Here is an 18,848-nt window from a genome sequence, read left to right as displayed (position 1 = left end):
CCAGGCAGGGAATCAATAAGGAAACAGGAGATTTGAGCAGCACTGTAGACCAAATAGACCTAACAAATATACACAGAACATTCCATCCACCACCAGCAACACATTCTTCTCAAGCACACATGGAACATTTTCTATGATATATCATATGTTAAGTCACAGAAAAAGTTTCAACAAATTTGAGATAGAAATTGAATATAAAGTATCTTTTACAACCACAATGTTATGAAACTGGAAGCTAATAACAGGAGGAAAGGTGGAAAATTCACAAATGTGTGCAAATTAAAAACACATTCCTGAACATACAATGGGATGAAAAAAAGAGAAATTTTCAAAAATATCTTGAGACAAGTGAAAATAGAAACAACATATCAAAACTCATAGGATGCAGCAAAAGCAGGTCTAAGAGGGAATTTTATAGTGATAAATGCATATATCAAGAAAAAAGAAATATCTCAAATGAACAACCTAGCTTTACACCTCAAGGGACTAGAAAAAGTAGTACAGGGGCTTTCCTGGTGGCGCAGTGGTTAAGAATCCACCTGCCAATGCAGGGGACATGGGTTCGATACCTGGGCCAGGAAGATCCCACGTGCCACAGAGCAACTAAGCCCATGTGCCACAACTACTGAGCTTGTGCTCTAGAGCCTGTGAGCCACAACTACTGAGCTCATGCGCTGTGACTATTGAAGCCCACAAGCCTAGAGCCCATGCTCTGCAACAAGAGAAACCCACTAACAACAAAGAGTAGTCCCCACTTGCTGCAACTAGAGAAAGGCTGTGCGCAGCAACGAAGATCCAATGCAGCCAAAAATAAATAAATAAATAATAAAATAAATCTTACCAAAAAAAAGTAGTACAGACTAAGCCCAAAGTTAGTAGAAGGAAGGAAATAAAGACTAGAAGACAAATAAGACAAATTAAGAAAATAGAGAATAGAAAAACAGTGGGAAAGAGTAACAAAACTAAGAGTTGATTCTTTGAAAAGATAAGCAAAATTACATACCTTTAGCTAGATTAACCAAAAAAAATAAAAGCACAAATAAAATTATTAAATAAAAAGGGACATTACAACTGATACCTCAGAAATACAAAGGATCATAAGAGACTACCATGAAAAATTATACAACAAATTGGGTAACCTAGAAAAAATGAATAAATTTCTAGAAATACACAAGACTCAAGAGATAGAAAATCTGAATAGACCAATAACAAGTAAGGAGATTGAATCAGGAATCAAAACTACCTCAACAATAAAAGCCCTGGACCAGATGGTTTCACTGGTGCATACTACCAAACATTAAAACCAAACATTTTAAGAAGAATTAGTACCAGTCCTTCTCAAACTCTTCCAAAAAAATTGAAAAGGAAGGAAAACTCCCAAACTCATTTTACAAGGCAAGCTTTACCATGATACTCAAACCAGAGAAGGATACTACAAGAAAACTGTAAGCCAATATCCTTGATGAATGTAGATCAAAAGTTCTCAACAAGATAGTGGCAAAGTGAATTGAACAACACATTAAAAGGATCATATGCCATGATCAAATGATATTCATCCCTGGGATGCAAGGATGGTTCAACATATGCAAATCATAAAAGTTATGTATCACATGAATAGAATGAAAGATAAAAATTATATACTCAATAGATGCAGAAAAGCATTTGTCAAAATTCAACATCCATTCGTGAGAAAACCTCTCAACATACTGGGTATAGGTGACACGTACCTCAACATAATAAAGCCCATATATGACAAGCCAACAGCTAACATCATACTCATTGGTGGAAGGTTGAAAACTTTTTTTCTGGACATACAGTTGGCCATTGGGTACGTGAAAAGGTGCTCAGTATCACTAATCATTACTGAAGTGCCAATCAAAACCACAACAGAATGTCACCTTACACCTGTTAGAATAATTATCAAAAAGACAAGAATTAAAAAGTGTGGGGAGGATATGAAGAATAGGGATCCCTCGTGCACCGTTGGTGGGAATGTGAATTGGTGCAGCCACTGTAGAATAACAGTATGGAGGTTCCTCAAAAAATCAAAAATAGAACTACCATTTGATCCAGCAGTTCCACTTCTGAGTATTTATCCAAATGAAACAAAGACACTAACTCAAAAAGATATCTTCACCCTACATTCATTGCAGCATTAGTACAATAGTGGACAAATGGAAACAACCTAAGTGTCTCTTGAGTGATGGATAGATAAAATCTGATATATACATATAGCGGAATATTATTCGGCTGTAAAAAAGGAAATTCTGTTATTTGTGATAACATGGATGAACCTTGAGGGCTTTATACTAAGGGAAATAAGTCAGTCAAAGAAAGACATGTATGATCTCACTTATATGTGGAAACTAAAAAAATGGAAGTCACAGAAGCTTCCATTAGGAAGTAGGTTGATGGTTGCCAGGTGTGGGGGATAGGGGAAATGGGTGAGTGTGGTGAAAGGGTACAAACTTCCAGTTATTAGATTAATAAGTTCAGGGGATGTAATGTACAGCATGGTAACTATAGTTAACAGTATTGTATTGTATATTTGAAAATTGCTCACCACAAGAAAACCAAAAATTCTCACCTAAAAAACAGAAATCATAATTAGGTGACTATGTATATATTGTAACTATATATTTATATATATTAGTAAAATCACTTTGTATACCTTAAACTTGTTCAGTATTGTATGTCAATTGTATCTCAATAAAGCTGAGAAAAATTAAACGATACAAACTTACAATTAAATAACTTACATAAAAACAAAGTGGTAAATACTGAAAATTAATTACTTACTAATTATTTTGCCACATTTTACTGTTATATATATACTCTTTAGTCTGTTTACGTCTGTTTTATGTGATGGAAAGTTGGTAACGGCCAACTACTGCTAATGCTATAGCTAGGTCCCTATTATCCAACTTACTATTAAAATTATTAGTATTATGTTTATTTGCATTGACAAAGCTGTAATTTATTTTATATAAATTTATTTATTAGCTGCATTGGTTTTCATTGCTGCACACGGGCTTTCTCATTGCAGCAAGTGGGTGCTACGCTTTATTGTGGTGTACGGGCTCCTTATTTCAGTGACGTCTCTTGTTGTGGTGCACGGGCTCTAGGCACGTGGGCTTGAGTAGTTGTGGCACATGGGCTCAATTATTGTGGCTCAGGGGCTCTAGAGTGCAGGCTCAATAGTTGTGGCACATGGGCTTAGTTGCTCTGTGGCATGTGGGATCTTCCTGGAGCAGGGATCAGACCGTGTCCCCTGAATTGGCAGGCGATTTCTTAACCACTGTACCACCTAGGAAATCCCCAAACTGTAATTTATTGTTGTAAGTTTTTTTGCCATTATTGAAGTCATTATTGGCCACCTATGATTATTGTTTATAATTCACAAAATATGCTCTTTTCATATATCTTATGTTTTACAACATCATCAATCTAGATTCAGCCTTCACTCCCTGTTATTGACACTTCACTGAGGTATACTATATTTCATAAACATGCATTGTCTTATCCTTCAAAAGCAAAATACCATTATAAGTCTGTGTGAACTTCCTTTTTTTAGATTTTTATACATTTTTAGATATTTGTTCTCATTTTTAAGATCTTTGATATTGTTGCTGACTTTTGCATGCTTACCCTGCTTGCTGCTATTAATAATGAATACATTAATTGAAGAAGGAGAAATATCAAAGGAAGCTTAATTAGACATGCTAAATAGATCCCATTTCATCTTTAAACTAGAAAAGAAGGTTGCATTTCCACTTTCCAAAGGATTATACCTATTTCCCATTACTTTCTCACTCATTTTGTTAGCAGTGTTTTTTTTTGTTTTCACAGGGATTCATTTTTAGTCGATTTCCTGATAAGATAGTATCTGAGATCCCATAAGAGCTTATTATATCTGACCTTAAGTCTTCACAGGTAGTCAGTATTGATTCTACCCCAGCTGGACTGGTATTTTGTAGGTTTAGTCTACTATTTTCATGTGACACATGAACTAACTGAAAATCAAAAGCTGGGCTGTATTGCTGAAGCTAGACCTGAAGGATACTGACTCCAAGGCTACCTGCCCCCCAAGTATAGATATATTTTTTTAAAATAAAGGTTATTAGGCTGGGATTGTCTGTTTTATTTTTAGGGACCAAGTTCAAACTTCCAAATGCTTTTGTTCTTAAAGAACATTTATTAAATGTATTGTTTGTATGTGTGTGAGAGACAGACAGACATGGGGAAGGTGGAGGAGGGAGGGGGAAGGGGGCCAAGAGACAGAGACAGAGATGGGTGCAGGGAGAAAGAATGAGTATGAATGAATGGATATGAATAAATTTAAGCTCCATACCTAAAAGCAAAGCAGAAATTTATGTCTGTCATTTTCGTGAATAGTTTACCCTGATTTAGCTCATATCTAGCCATCCCTCTATTTGCACTGTAGCTGTAGTGACATCTAACTCTTCTTCCACACTCCCAACCTCCCCTACTCCAGGACTTCTGTGTCTACATCAAACTAACGTAGAGTTGCCTATTTCCTTATCCTTTGGGAAGGCACTCTACTTTTACCTCTGTATCCAGGGCCTAGAACAGTGCGTATACCTCACATGTTCAGTGACTGCACAGACGAATGTTGAAGGGCATTTAAACTTTTGTTTTAATGGTTTTACCACATTCAAGGAAATAAAGATTAATCCCTTTTATAAGATACCAGATGGTAAAATATTCAACTCATCATCACTTACCTATAAAGAAGGAGAGACTGAGTGAACTGGTTTCTCTGGGGCTGGTTACAGTCCTCTTCCATGCAGCTTTTTTGTGTAGCCATTTTAGTAGAGATCTGAGGGAAGACAAAGAGGCTTACAACTTGGTAATGCGAGAAGGATTGTAGCCTGTTTATGTGCTCACTGGTGTCACTTGAAGCTTCAATGACAGAATTGCTAAAGGGGTAAAAAATACAGCATGCTTACTTTCTAAATAACTGCATATAAACTGAAAAATGTCTGCTAGCTTGAACAGCTGGGGTTAAAACCAAGGCCTCTAACTCATAGATAAGAAAGAAATAAGCAAATATTTAGAGAAGCAAAATGACAACAGCTAACTGTACTTATTTAACGTTAGGAGATTTTATTTAACTAATTTACATATTTCATGGTTTATAGTAGAAAATAGAAGTGGCCAATTTGCATAGGAACTTAAATAAACAATTACATTTCTAAGTGGGTAAATAGAACTCCTCTTGATTCAGTTATTCAGGCAGAAAGTTAGTGTAACAAATGTGTCAAATACCATAATCAGCCAAGGTCAGACTTTCAAAGAAGTGACATTTAAAGTAAATGTTTACATAATAGTTACATCCTAGGACCTTGAGTAAGGACAACTTTTTCTGTTTGCTTGGTACAAATTCTAGAATATTGAATATATTACTCTCTGAATTCTTTCAGCTTATTGATACCATAATTTAGAGATTTGTTCTTTTGATTTCAGACTTTATTCTCTGTTCAGATAAAAATATCTGGGAACATATATCAGATTTTATTTGTCATTTAAATCTTAATGAGAGAAGCACATAAGCTTCTAAAACAGCTGAAAACTGTTTTTTATAGAGAGAAAAATAGCAATATCAAGAAGATTCTGGGAAGACAATATCATACTATTTATCAAAATTAAAAATACACTTTATCCTTTGACTCAGCAATTCCTCTTTTGGGAACATTATTGAGGGAGAAAAACAAGGTGCATAGCAGTGTATTTAGAATGCTATCTTTTATGTAGGAAAGGGAAAAAGTAAAATAAGAAATGTAATTTATTTGCATAAAAAACACTGACAAGATACATGAGAAATTGAGTAGTTATGAGATTATGCAAAAGTGGGGGGGGGCAGATACAGGGATTAGTGGATATAGGGATGGAGAGGAGTGAAACTTTTTTTTAACCTTTATATACTTTCACATTGTTTTGATTTTTGACGTCATCTGACTCTATTACCTATTTTTAAGGTGGCTTAATGAATGAATGACAGGATAATTAAAATTAACAGAAGAGGGAAATTCATTTCAAGTGAGGAAGCTCGAAACTTGGAACACAGATTTTACCTTTGTCACTGCAGAAAGCTGGCTCTGAAGAATTTCATTCACTAGTGGCCTTCAGCCATTAATACAGGGGACTAATAACATGAAAGAATGTTTCTGACATTCTGGTCAAATGCCACTCAGTCATGTTCTGTTTGTATATGTTTTCCTGTAGATGCCAGAGGAACAAGCATTCTGTGTTTTGGTGAAAATCATGTATGACTATGGTTTACGAGACCTCTACAAAAACAACTTTGAAGATCTTCACTGCAAATTTTACCAGTTGGAGAGACTAATGCAGGTAAATAAATATTAGGAACTTTTATCATTCAAGGATTTGTTGAGTTATAGGAAAGGTCTGATAAAATTGAACAGTAATGGTTTATGAAAATCTAATGGGAAAGTTACGGAAATGTAAATGGATTTGGTTTCTGACCAATATCTGCAATGGTCTTGACATCATAAAATATTTTATTTAACTATTTGACCATTTATAAAAGTAATCTTCCATTTAAAATATTCGACTTTAATATACTTCAAAGTGCAAATATTATGAGTTGTCAATGAAGGGACTTCCCAGTATTTGTAAAGAAATGAATATATTTACATAATAAAAACTGAAATACTTAAGAATTTTCTCAATATTAGCGCCAGTACCATATTTAGGTCCACATGCAGAGAACACTTTAGAGAGACAGAAAGATATTCATGAAATTAAAAACCACCTAAAATACAGTAGTATAGGGACGTACTTTAAATTTTTTCCTCTGTAATTTCCAGATCTCCAAGTGTTGTTAATTATTTCATAATGTATATGTGTAAATTATATGTATGAGAAGTAGGTATTCTTTTATATATCTGTCATAAAAAAGACTGTGAGCAAGGACAAAATTGTTGTCTAGTGCTGTTAAAGGAATTACTGAGTAGCTTTGAAATTTCATCTGAGGTTGTAAAACTTAAATTTGGAATGGGTCTCTGCAGCATGTTTATATGGCTTTCTCTATATGAGGTATCGGGAACCCAAGAGAAATGTGAAGAAAATACCCGAATGAATCGATTCCTTATTGGGGAAAAGAATAGTGGTTGGGGAGGAAGGTTAGTGGGATGTGTCAGTAGAGGATACTGGTTGGAGCTTATTGACATGACCTGTCTCCAAGGAGACACGGGAGTGGAAGGCAGAGAGCTTGCAGTGAGGTTAAGGACAGCTGTATTAGGATAAGGGAATGTAGAGGGTAGAAGACCTTAAAGGTGAAGAAGAACTAAAGAAGGAGGAGGATGTCAAAAGAACTATAAGCACAATGACAAATGGGCACTTAGGGGGGAAGAGACTGTGTAGAAGAATCTGGTAACTATGGACAGTGAAAGCGATAGGCTGTTTTTCAGAGATTTAATTCTTCCAAGTAAATATTTGGAATTCTTCACTTTTTTATCTTTCATTTACCTTTCATTTACAAAAGTTCATATTTTTTCAAAGGTCAGTATTATTAAGAGCTTTGAGAGTCAAATAAGAGCACCTGATAAATGAATAGCAAGTTCATGGTGCTATAAAGAAACCCAAATACATTTTCTTTTAGCACTTTTTGTCTGTTAACTGAATGACCACTTCAATAGCCCATTTAAAGTACCTGATGGGCACATTGGGGTGTTTTTCAAAGAGCATCTTGTACAAGAAGTGGGTTTTTTTGTTTTTGTGGTCTGTTTATGAAAACAAAACTGAAGTGGGCTTTTATATATCTTTGCCTTTGTCTTCCAGTTATGGGAATATCTATGCTAATGCTTTTATACTTTGCCTTTCATGCTTTTGAAAAGCATTTATTTGTATAACTTGGGGAAAAAGCTAGCATAAAGGGTTTTTTTTAGAAGACGTCCAATTTTATACATTATATACGTGTACAATTTCTTTACCATTTTTTGTATGTTGAAGATAGATTGTTAAAAGTATGGTTATGTTTTGGGCTTCAGTACCATAATGTACTGAAGTAATATCATAGAACCTAGATGATGGTGATATTAAATGGTCTTCAAAGAAAAGATACATTTCTTTCCTGGCTGGTTAGGAATTCAACCCTGAATGGGGGTGCTATGGCTTGACGGTGGAGTCATGATATTCACTAGACTGCAGGTGTTCTGTCAGAGCAAGCATCTCCCAAGGAACAGGAACAGTCAAGTGAGCAAGAGTTGATCTTTGTTATTTGTTCATAACAAGTCTTTCTTGTCCTCTATCTGTCATATCTCCAGTTCTCATCTCCTGTCATCACGTCTATGTAGTTACATAAAATTTAACAAATGCTGTAGTAAATTGAGAGTGATCATAGCAAGCTTGTCATAAATTGCAGTTTTGGCAGGAAATAAAGCCTCTTCAGTGTTCTTCCCCTCAATTTTCCACTTTGACTTTCAGGAGCAGTTACCCGACCTGCACAGCCATTTTTCTGATCTGAACCTGGAAGCTCATATGTATGCATCCCAGTGGTTTCTCACTCTTTTTACTGCCAAGTTCCCACTCTGCATGGTCTTCCACATCATTGACTTACTGCTTTGTGAGGTAGAGTGACTCCCATCTCTTATGTTTAAGCCAAAATAGAAAATAGTTTCTACTTGAAAATGGTTAACAATTTTCTTTTTTCCTTAAAAAAGAACATTAGGCCAAAAATACTGACCAAAAAGTTCTATATGAATTTTTAGTAAAGACTACTTTAATTGTAATTTTATTATTTGTGAGAAATGAAAATATTAGGTATATATAATTTCTACAAAGTAAAATGAGGTAATTAAATTTGTATCATTAAATTCACAATAAGCTTATATCTGTGTAATTATGCATTACTAATTCAAAGGACCTTTAAAGTTAAATGAGCAAAATTAGAATCACGTGTTTTTAATGGTAATGTAATTATACTCCAAGAGTGAATATAAATGAAAATTTTATGGTAATTAAATTCTCAAATCATAAGATATCTCTTCCTCTATGTTGTTTGAGACTCCTATCAGATAATTGAGAAGTGATAAACTGAAGCTTCTATATCATATAATTATATTTTTAGACAGTAGAATATTTCAAAAATTAGTTTGCAGAATTCCTTAGGTATCTATATTTGTTTCTTTTATTGTTTTTAGTTCCTTAGCTGGCTGTATTTATTTACTCTTTCAAAGATGTAAGTAATATTATACACACATGCATCGTATACTGCCCATCAAAATGTTTAATAGTTTTCTCAGTGATGAAAAAATTGCTGGATCAGAAGAACTTTTTTATTGGGAATATAAATGTATATAAAAATATAACTGTCTTAAAGTAAAAAGCTGGAGTAATCAAAAGTATAAGCCTGAAATAATCTAGCAGTTTTGTATTACAATATTACTTTTTTAACACACAGTTTCTTCTTTCTTAGAAGAAAAGTCTAACCCTTTTAATCACCCCAGGAACTAGAAATTTAATTATAAAAATAAGGTTAAAAAGATAAAACGTGTAATGTATACAAAACATAACTTATTTTTCAGCCTACTATGGCAGTAACCGTCTTCTATGCACGCATAGCTGGGTTTTGCTCTTCAGGGGTTCTAATTGGCAGTTGCACAACACATGACGGTTGCAGAGCATTTTGTACACGTGTGGGATTTTAAAGCATTTGCAGCATATTTTGATGAAGAAGAGTTGAGTGACTCGCTGAGAGGCACAGAAGAAGTTCCCAAATTCTGAATATTGTAACAGCCAGAGAACCTGATTGATGACATATTAATTCTCCTGTCTTACTTACAAATTAGTTCCTAAAATGCGTATTTGAATTAAACCTAAAGGAAGAATGCAAAATTAGGAGCTAAAAACCTTATTCAGAGTTAAAATGATGGATCACAGTATACACAAAGCAAATTGGGCATTTGTACTAAAAACTCTGCCTAATTATCCAAATGGGTGTGGTGAACAGTTCTGACTCCTCTAATTTAGTTTAATACTCTTTCAAAGTGAAACCGAATTCATTGAGTTCTGTGATTTCAAAACAAGGTGACACTAAAAGTTAGTTTTGATAAATAAATAATAAATAATTCATAGGTCTTACTCATTGCACACTGAGCTAGCTGAGTTTAGTATTTCATGGTATTTATAAAAATAGGAAAGTGGGCTTATGACATTTTAACAGTTTTATCTTTATATATAGTAAGAGCTTGCAAATACTCATTATCATTGTTTCATGTTTTTTTTTTGTTGATGGTACCTAATTTTGTGGTAGATTGGTTCGGGTATACATTATAGAAAAGAGAATAAAATTAATATGCTGAATCATACTGGTTAAATTGGCTTTCTTGGTCACTTTCGGTAGTCGTAACACTGGAATAGTGACTTTGTAAAATTGTCTCTGCCTGAATGGTGCCGCACCTGACATTGGAGCACTGTCCGTGGGTCTTCTGGAACCCAGAGCCATAATTCCTCAGGAAATTTCATCTTGAAGAGACTTGAATTCATAATATCAGTTGCTAAGAAAATTAGCAACATTTATGGTAGGGAAAAGAAAAAGATTTATAAACCTTCCCATCAGTTGTCAGCTGTGATTCATAATCACAGTGTTTGAAAGATCTTAATGCTCATTAAAATTAGTAAGAGCACCATAATTGTTACTTTTTTCTTCCCTTCAACCTATGCTCTGCAGCTGTTTAAGGAAGTTACATACTTTCCAAAATAATGGGCTAGGTTGTAATCACAGCATCATGGTGACCAAGGAAATAAATAGTAACATGCCTTAACAAAGTGAAGTAGCCTTTCAGAATACAGTTTATTGGGAACAATATTGTAGTGTGCTTCAGGATATTTGTTCTTTCCACTAACTCATCTTTGTCAGAGAATTAATTTGCAAAGGAAATTTTTAGGTAAACTTTTATTTCCTGCTTGCCTGTGTTTTCTCTTTGCCCCTTTCCTTCTTGTGGTTAATAAAATATTTATATCAAGGCTGTTCTGTCATATGTGATAAAATATTCCAAAAGAAGAACTGGCAACATAGTCTTAAATAGAATCATCCATAGGTATTTGTTTTTGTCATATTCTCTCTTTTTAAAGAAAACAGTTTAAATCTTGATGCTTATGAATTAATGTTGAGTTACAAATGGAAGGCTTGGAAATTCTCGGATGGAAAAGTGTTGATTTTTTGAAGTTCATCATTCTGACAAAAAAAAAATGTATTGGTCTGCAGAATATTTTGCTCAAAGATCCTATTGCAAAGTGAGAAAGACATTGAGCTTGAAACTTTACTCTTAGAAGGCATATCCTCGTTAAATGCTTTTAAGGATTTCTTCATTCATCATGAGGTTAGGAATATGAAGTTAAGTAAAAGGCAAGAATTTTAGTAGACTTTGGCAGTGCGTTTGGAATAAAAAAATGCCTAGTTATTGATAGTTTTATTTAAAATATTTACTTAAAGCTGAATATGTGGTGACTTGGGTTAATTCTTTTGTTTGGTGAAGATGGATGGCAACGGGATTTGAAACTAGGGTTGAAAATACATTTTCTAATATTGAGATGAATGGAACTCTGTAAATTGAATTTAGCCAATAATTGAAATGCAAAAAATTTTTCTTAAAGAACAAAGCCTTCTATGTTTATTATCTGCCTCTATTTATATGGAGCAATAAGAAGGCTAAAAGTATTAATTATATTGTAAATGCTATGCTGCTAATCCACCAAGAATAAAACATTATTGAAATATAACAGAATAAAAGAAAATGTGCAAAAATTACTGTAAAACATGCTAATTTTTAACAGCGTGAACATACTCATGTAGCAAGTACCCCGATAAAAGAAAAAAGAACATTATCTGCATTTAATAAGCTCTCCTCCCCTCCAGTGCCCCCTCAGTCGCTACTCTTCTGAAGAGTGGTCACTATCCTGACTTTTCACACCACAGATTAGTGTTACTTTTTTTTTTCCTGTTGATTTTTTTTTTATGGAGATATAGTTGGTGTACAAAATTATAAAAGTTTCAGGTGTACAACATATGATTTGCAATTTTCAATAGTCCATTGATTTTTTTTTCTTCAGATCTTTATTGGAGCATAATTGCTTTACAATGTTGTGCTAGTTTCCACTGTACAACAAAATGAATCAGATGTATTTATACATATATCCCCATATCCCTTCCCTCTTGAGCCTCCCTCCCATCCTCCCTATCCCACTCCTCTAGGTCATCACCAAGCCTCGAGTTGATCTCCCTGTGTTATGCAGCAGCTTCCCACAGCCTTCTGTTTTACATTTGGTAGTGTATATATGTCAATGCTGCTCTCTCACTTTGTCCCAGCTTTCCCTCCCTACCGTGTCCTCAAGTCCATTCTCTACGTCTGCATCTTTATTCTTGCCCTGACACTAGGTTAATCAGTACCATTTTTTTTTTTAGATTCCATATATGAGCTAGCATATGGTATTTGTTTTTCTCTTTCTGACTTACTAGGTCTGGGTCCATCCATCTCACTACAAATAACTCAATTTCATTCCTTTTTATGGCTGAGTAATATTCCATTGTATATATGTGCCACATCTTCTTTATCCATTCATCCGTCAATGGACATTTAGGTTGCTTCCATGTCCTGGCTGTTGTAAATAGTGCTGCAATGAACATTGTGGTACATGTATCTTTTTGAATTATGGTTTTCTCAGGGTATGTGCCCAGTAGTAGGATTGTTGGGTCATATGGTAGTTCTATTTTTAGTTTTTTAAGGAACCTCTATACTGTGCTTCCTAGTGGCTGTAAATTTACATTCCCACCAACAATTGCAGGAGGGTTGCCTTTTCTCCACACCCTCTCCAGTATTTACTGTTTCTAGATTTTTTGATGATGACCATTCTGACCGGTGTGAGGTGATACCTCATTGTTGCTTTGTTTTGCATTTCTCTAATGATTAGGGATGTTGAGCATCTTTTCATGTGTTTGTTGGCCATCTGTATGTCTTCCTTGGAGAAGCTGAACTTTATATAAATGAAATCATACAGTATGAACTCTTTTTCATCTAGCTTTTTCATTCATCATTATATTTCTGAGATTCATCCATATAGTGCATCTAGGCATGGTTTGTTTGTTCCATTTTGTGAATATACTACAATTTATTTCTTCTTCCATTCTATTGTTAATGGGCGTTTGGATCGTTTCCAGGTTAGGGCTATTATGAATAGTGTTGCTATGAACATTCTTGAACTTGTCTTTTGGTAAACGTGTGTATGCACTTCAGTGGGTATATATCTAGGAGTGAAATTTCTGGTTAGGGTATATGTAAGCTAGGGTTTTGTAGATGCTACCAAACAGCTGCTTTGCAAACAGCTCGAAGTATTTTGAGCATCGCCTTTTGAGTTGTTTTTGTTCAGTAAAAATCTTCCTTGTGATCGGGGAAGATTTTTGTTTTATTTTCTTTTGTTTTTTTTAGAGGGCAGATCCTAGATCAGATTAGTGTTCATGAACATGGAGCAAAATGAAACGCATTCGGTGATTGAAGTCATTCACTTAATCTCTGAAGTTGCATACAAATGGGGACTAAGAGTTGGATCTAAGACCTGAATCACTTTCGTGCTTATATAAGAGAAGTTACCCTGATGGGGAAAATTCAGCAGTGTGTTCATTTATAAAAGAATCATCATAGAGACAGCTTAACATTGGAGTTAACATATTTGGCTTTTTAGTTAACCCTTCCTGTATCACTTTCTTCACATTACTTTACTAATATGCATCTTAGTTTCTTTCTCTGTAAAATGAAGCTAAGAATACCTAGTTCCTGGGTTTATTTTAAGCATTAAATGCAATTATGAATATAGAGTGCCTAGCACTCTGTCTGCTACATAGTAAATATTTACTTAATAATATTACACTCCATTCTGCTCCATCCACCTGTGTAGTCCTTTTAGTAGCTTCTCAATTTATTCAATTAACTAGCTGGCCATAGGGATTCTTAAGAGAGAAGAATAGAACCAACTAGCTGTTGGTTCTTTATTACCTTTCTAACCACCTTTTTTTCCCTTCCTCAGTTGAGGCACCTCTTGGCTAAAACCAAAAATTTAGCCATTGACCGCAATAGAAGTTTTATTCTATCTCTTTTTGACTATAGTGATTCAAGTAGTCCTCCAAAAGTGTTTTTTCTTCCACCTTCTTTCAAAAGACATAAGGAAAACAGTGTTTCTTTTAGTCTTGACAAGATAACTGACAGCTGGTGTTTAAGTTGACTCTTCCCAGATAGTTCAGTTTTTAGAGTATCAAATATATTCAGCTTTATATAGTAACTTGGTATTTCATGAAATTTAAGGAAATCATTGACCCTTCAAACTGGAGTATATTTCCTGCCTCTCCTTTCTTCTTAGGGTGATGAGAAAAAAATGAAAGTAGGGGATATCTGATTAAATACCACCAAGTATAATCCCCCTTTCAGAACAGTTTTCTAAAGCTGTTATCTGAAGAACAGATTCATTATCTAATATCTTTACTCTTTGCCCCAATTTTCCTCCCTTGAATAGTGATACATTAAAATTTTGAGATATAGTTGACATATAACATTGTATAAGCTTGTATCACAGTATATCACAACATGTTGGTTTGATATGTTTATGTATTGCACTGTGGTTACTACAGTAGCATTAACACCTTTATCAAGTAATACACTGAATTTAAAGCACATCACAATGGGCTGATATAAGGAAGATTAAGAATATAAACATAAAATTTTCTGAAAACTTTGAGTAGTACTTGGTCACAAGAGAGGAAGAAAATGCTTTGACTAATCAATAGATACTGTATAGGCTATTTTAATGTTTTAATTATCAGTAGAAATCCTCAGGACTAGTAAAAGACTCTAAAATCTCGTTTTTGGATGCTAATATCTTTCCCACCTACTAGGTAGGGTCTTTATGGTTCTCACATCACTTGTCTTACAGCTCTTTCTTGTGTTTTTGTTAATTTTAACATTACAGAAAGAGGCAGAAACCTCAAGTTAAAAAGTGAAAGAACTGCTATCTGTGCTTCCTGTGACTTTGAGAAGAATATTTATTCATTCATTTATTCAACAAACGTTTATTGAACTTCTGCTAAATGGTTGGCACCATTCAAGTTCAGGGATACAGCAGTAAAGAAAGAACAGATAAAACTCCTGCCCTCATTAAGTTTTTATCCTCATGGAAAAGGCAAACAATAAGCAAATGACTAAGTAAGAATATACAGTATTTTAGAGGTGTTAAATGCTATGAAGAAAGAGAAAGGAAAGAAGAGAAATGTGGCAGATCTTAAAAGAGTCTTTTGACCATGGTAGAGAGAGAATTTAGGTTTTACTGGACTGAGATAGGAAACCACTGGAGAGGTTGAGTATAGGAATGACTTGGTCTGATATATGTTTTATCCTGAATTCAGGTTGCACTGTTGAAAAAAGATGTGGGGAGATTTCGAAGGGAGACGTGGGAGACCAGTTAGAGGCAATTGCAATAGTCTGGGTTGTTTGGACCAAGCAGTGGCAGTGGAGGTGGTGAAAAATGGTTGAATTCTGGACAGATTTCTAAGGTAGAGAAAAGAAGATGTGCTGATGGAGCATCTGGGGTAAGTTTCATTGAGTACATGTTTTCATTTAATGTAGTAGTGAGAGGGAAGGATGGCTGCTTGTACCCCTTCCATGCTTTAGGGAGCATCTTGGAGACAGATGATGCTGTGGAGTGACTGGGGAATGTTACTGTTACATACTTTGTTCTGGAAGTGCTTGAGTTACACATTCTCTGCAGTTTCTTTCCAGAAGCAGGTTTCGGTGCCCCTGGGAACATTTAAGGTCAATCTTTCCATAAGAAATATAGAGGGTGGAATAATTATGAAAGGTGATCAGTTGAGGAATAAGCATGTTACACCTAGTACTTTAAAATGCAAGTACATATTTACTGCTAAAAATAGAAGTGGTATTTTGTTTCAGTAAAATCTGACTCACATTACTTTGAAGATTCACAAAGACTTTATATACATAGTATTTAATTGTTGAGTGTTTAGTTGTCATAATCTGTTCTGATATCGCTGACGTAAAGTTGTAGGGTGATGGATTTTTTTTCCAATAAAAATCTTTCAGTTCATCATGAATTGAAATAACTAAAGTTACTGTATAGTATTTTTGGTTGCAGAAACACTCATAGCAGTTAAACTGTATATGCATGGATTGAATAAAATAATGAAACATAATCAATTATTTTTATGATTAAACATTTAGAACATACCCACAAACATAGAAAACAAACTTATGGTTACCAAAGGGGAAAGGTGGTGCAGGGAGGGATAAATGAGGAGTTTGGGATTAACATGTACACACTACTATATATAAATAGATAATCACAGGGACCTACTGTATAACACAGGGAAGTCTACTTACTATTCTGTATTAACCTATGTAGGAAAAGAATCTGGAAAAGAATAGGTATATGTATAATCACTTTGCTATACACCTAAAACTAAGACAACATTGTCAATCCACTATACTCCAATATAAAATAAAAAAATTTTAAATAATAATTAAAAAATGAAACATACCAAAAGATTACTAAGACATACAATGAAGTCCTGTGTCTGCCTCTCTGGTTAAGAAATAGAACAATACCAAGAACATTAGCTTTGTATATTATTGCCTCTTCCTGTTCACACCCACCCCCTTTTGCCTTCCTCAGAGGAACCATTCAGTGTTTATCATTCACATGTATGTCTATATGTATGCTACATATATATGTGTCTCTGAGCAATTTCCAGTTGAACATATTTGGAAAATATTGAACTCACTGGTTTATCAAGTCCACTTCCAAAATATGTTTTGAAAGCAAAATGTGTCTTCTACTCAGTATCATGTCCTATTCAGTAACCTCCTAACTCATCTTACCAGTTGACCTTCTTTATTCTCCACAGCATGCGGAGCAGTTTTCATAAACCCATGTCAGGTCATGTCACTCCTCTGCTGAAAACCCTTCAGTGATTTCCCACTAAATAAAATTTACATCGTTTTACTTGGTGTGTTATCTTGCCCTTCCTTCCTCCCCAGTGGTATCCCTGGGTCAGTCTTCCCCTTACTCATGGTACTTCAACACTGGGCTTCTTTTAGTTTCTGGAGCACTCAAGATCTTTTCAGGTTGAAATCGGTTGTGTTAGTCTTTCCCTTCTGCCTCCAGTGTAGTCTTCATTCTACCTGGCTCACTCCTTCAGGTCTAAGTTTAAATGTTTCTTCCTCTAAGAAGCGTTCCCTAATCACCCATTCTTAAGTAGTGCATCCTTTTACCGTCTCTGATAGCACCCTGTAGTTAGTGGTTATTTATTTACTGTGTATTACTTTTCAAATACCTGTTTGATTATACATTTCTGAAAAGAGAAGCCATGTCTCTTTTGTGTACTACTGTATACCTAGTCAATTTGTAGACACACATGAAGTATCTGTTGAAAGAAAGTAGGAACGAAGAACTAATGGACAACATTATTTTTATTGTCCTCATGTAGATGTTTTTATGAAATCCTATGGGCTGAAAAATAGCTGTGCTCTTGAGTTTTAAGAGAAAAAAAATAAGTTAATATATTTAGGAATTTCTTCTCTTTTAGTTAAGATATTTTAAGAAACAGAAACTCAGACCTAGTAGCTCAAGTACAGTGGGGGTTTATTATAATTACAGAGGGAACCCAGGAAAAGATAAGCCAAATAGACCTCAGGAAGGACAGGTGCCACAGAAGCTCCAGTCACTCATCTGTATTGATCTCTTGCTGTTTATGAATTGGATGTTCTCCCTTCTTTCCTGACCTACGTCTTTGTAGCTTTGTTTGTACAGGGCCTAAAATATCTCAGAAAAGTCTGCCATTATCTTTCAACTCTAGGATCAATAGCTCTTGGCAAGCTCCTTGTATTTTTAAGATAAAATTCTTGAGGGATAATCTAATTGGTGCTGCTCATATTTTAAATAAGCCTGCATCGTCATGGGTCAAAGGTATGGGTCAACTTAGGCTAGTTGTCCATCTTTTGTCCAATATTCTGTGATAAGAGGTAGCCCTGGGGGGAGTCACGTGACCTACAGTCCACTCAATAGGAACTTTACATGGAAGCAGGTTTTCCATATCCATTGGTGGATATGGAAAAAGAAAACTTTTCTAGGTATATATACTTCATGGATTGAAATTATTAGCATTAACTGCTTTGAAATTTGGCATTTGGTAATTTTTTATTAAATAAATATTTGTCCTCAAGATTGTATTATCAATCTCAAAATTACATCTCAAAAATGTATGATCCAGCCATAGATATTTATTTAATTAGAATGAAGAGTAGCACAGTCTTAATATAGAGTATAATCTTAAAAATTATGGTCGTCAGGGTTGAAGTGGTAGCAGTGTTCCAAATCATTTTAATGGTATAGTTTTTCAAGCAGGGTTTTGAATAAAGGCCACATGTAACATCAACCTATGTAAATTATTTTAGTAATTATCTGCAAAGCAGTATAAAGTATTTGAATGCTTCCCATTGTCTGGAAATTGGGTTGTGAAAACATCTTCTAGCTAATAATGGTTTAAAGACCTCCATTGCTATTATTCATAACAGCAGTCTCTGATTTATAAATTATTTAGATTGTACAATAGAGAAGAAACTGTATCATACAGTGTCAGCTGGAAGTAGATTGGAAATGAGACCTTTATTGGAGAGCCGTTCCTTGCCTTTACCATTCAGTTTTATTCGTACCCAATTTTTGCTGATAAATTTTAAGACTTCCCTTTGTAAGTCTCAAAGATTTGAGGGCAGTATTATTGGCAGGTTTTCCTGGAGAGTAATTCT

The 18,848-nt window shown here is 34.6% G+C and overlaps 1 protein-coding gene across 3 annotated transcripts in view; it reads left to right on the top strand.

The window, feature by feature from the left end:
• The window catches only part of RABGAP1L (RAB GTPase activating protein 1 like), a 665,842-nt gene that overhangs the window by 412,249 nt on the left and 234,745 nt on the right, over window positions 1-18,848 (top strand). For all 3 annotated transcript variants that reach the window (XM_057728667.1, XM_057728668.1, XM_057728669.1), the window contains exons 16-17: window positions 6,247-6,372; window positions 8,470-8,613. In XM_057728667.1, the coding sequence (XP_057584650.1) occupies window positions 6,247-6,372; window positions 8,470-8,613 (270 nt within the window). The remainder of the gene's footprint in view (window positions 1-6,246; window positions 6,373-8,469; window positions 8,614-18,848) is intronic.

This window comes from Hippopotamus amphibius, chromosome 3 (assembly GCF_030028045.1).
Source record: "Hippopotamus amphibius kiboko isolate mHipAmp2 chromosome 3, mHipAmp2.hap2, whole genome shotgun sequence".
In the NCBI taxonomy this organism is placed as follows: Eukaryota; Metazoa; Chordata; class Mammalia; order Artiodactyla; family Hippopotamidae; genus Hippopotamus; species Hippopotamus amphibius.
Note: the sequence above shows the minus strand (reverse complement) of the source record. Positions and strands in the feature narration are given on the sequence as shown.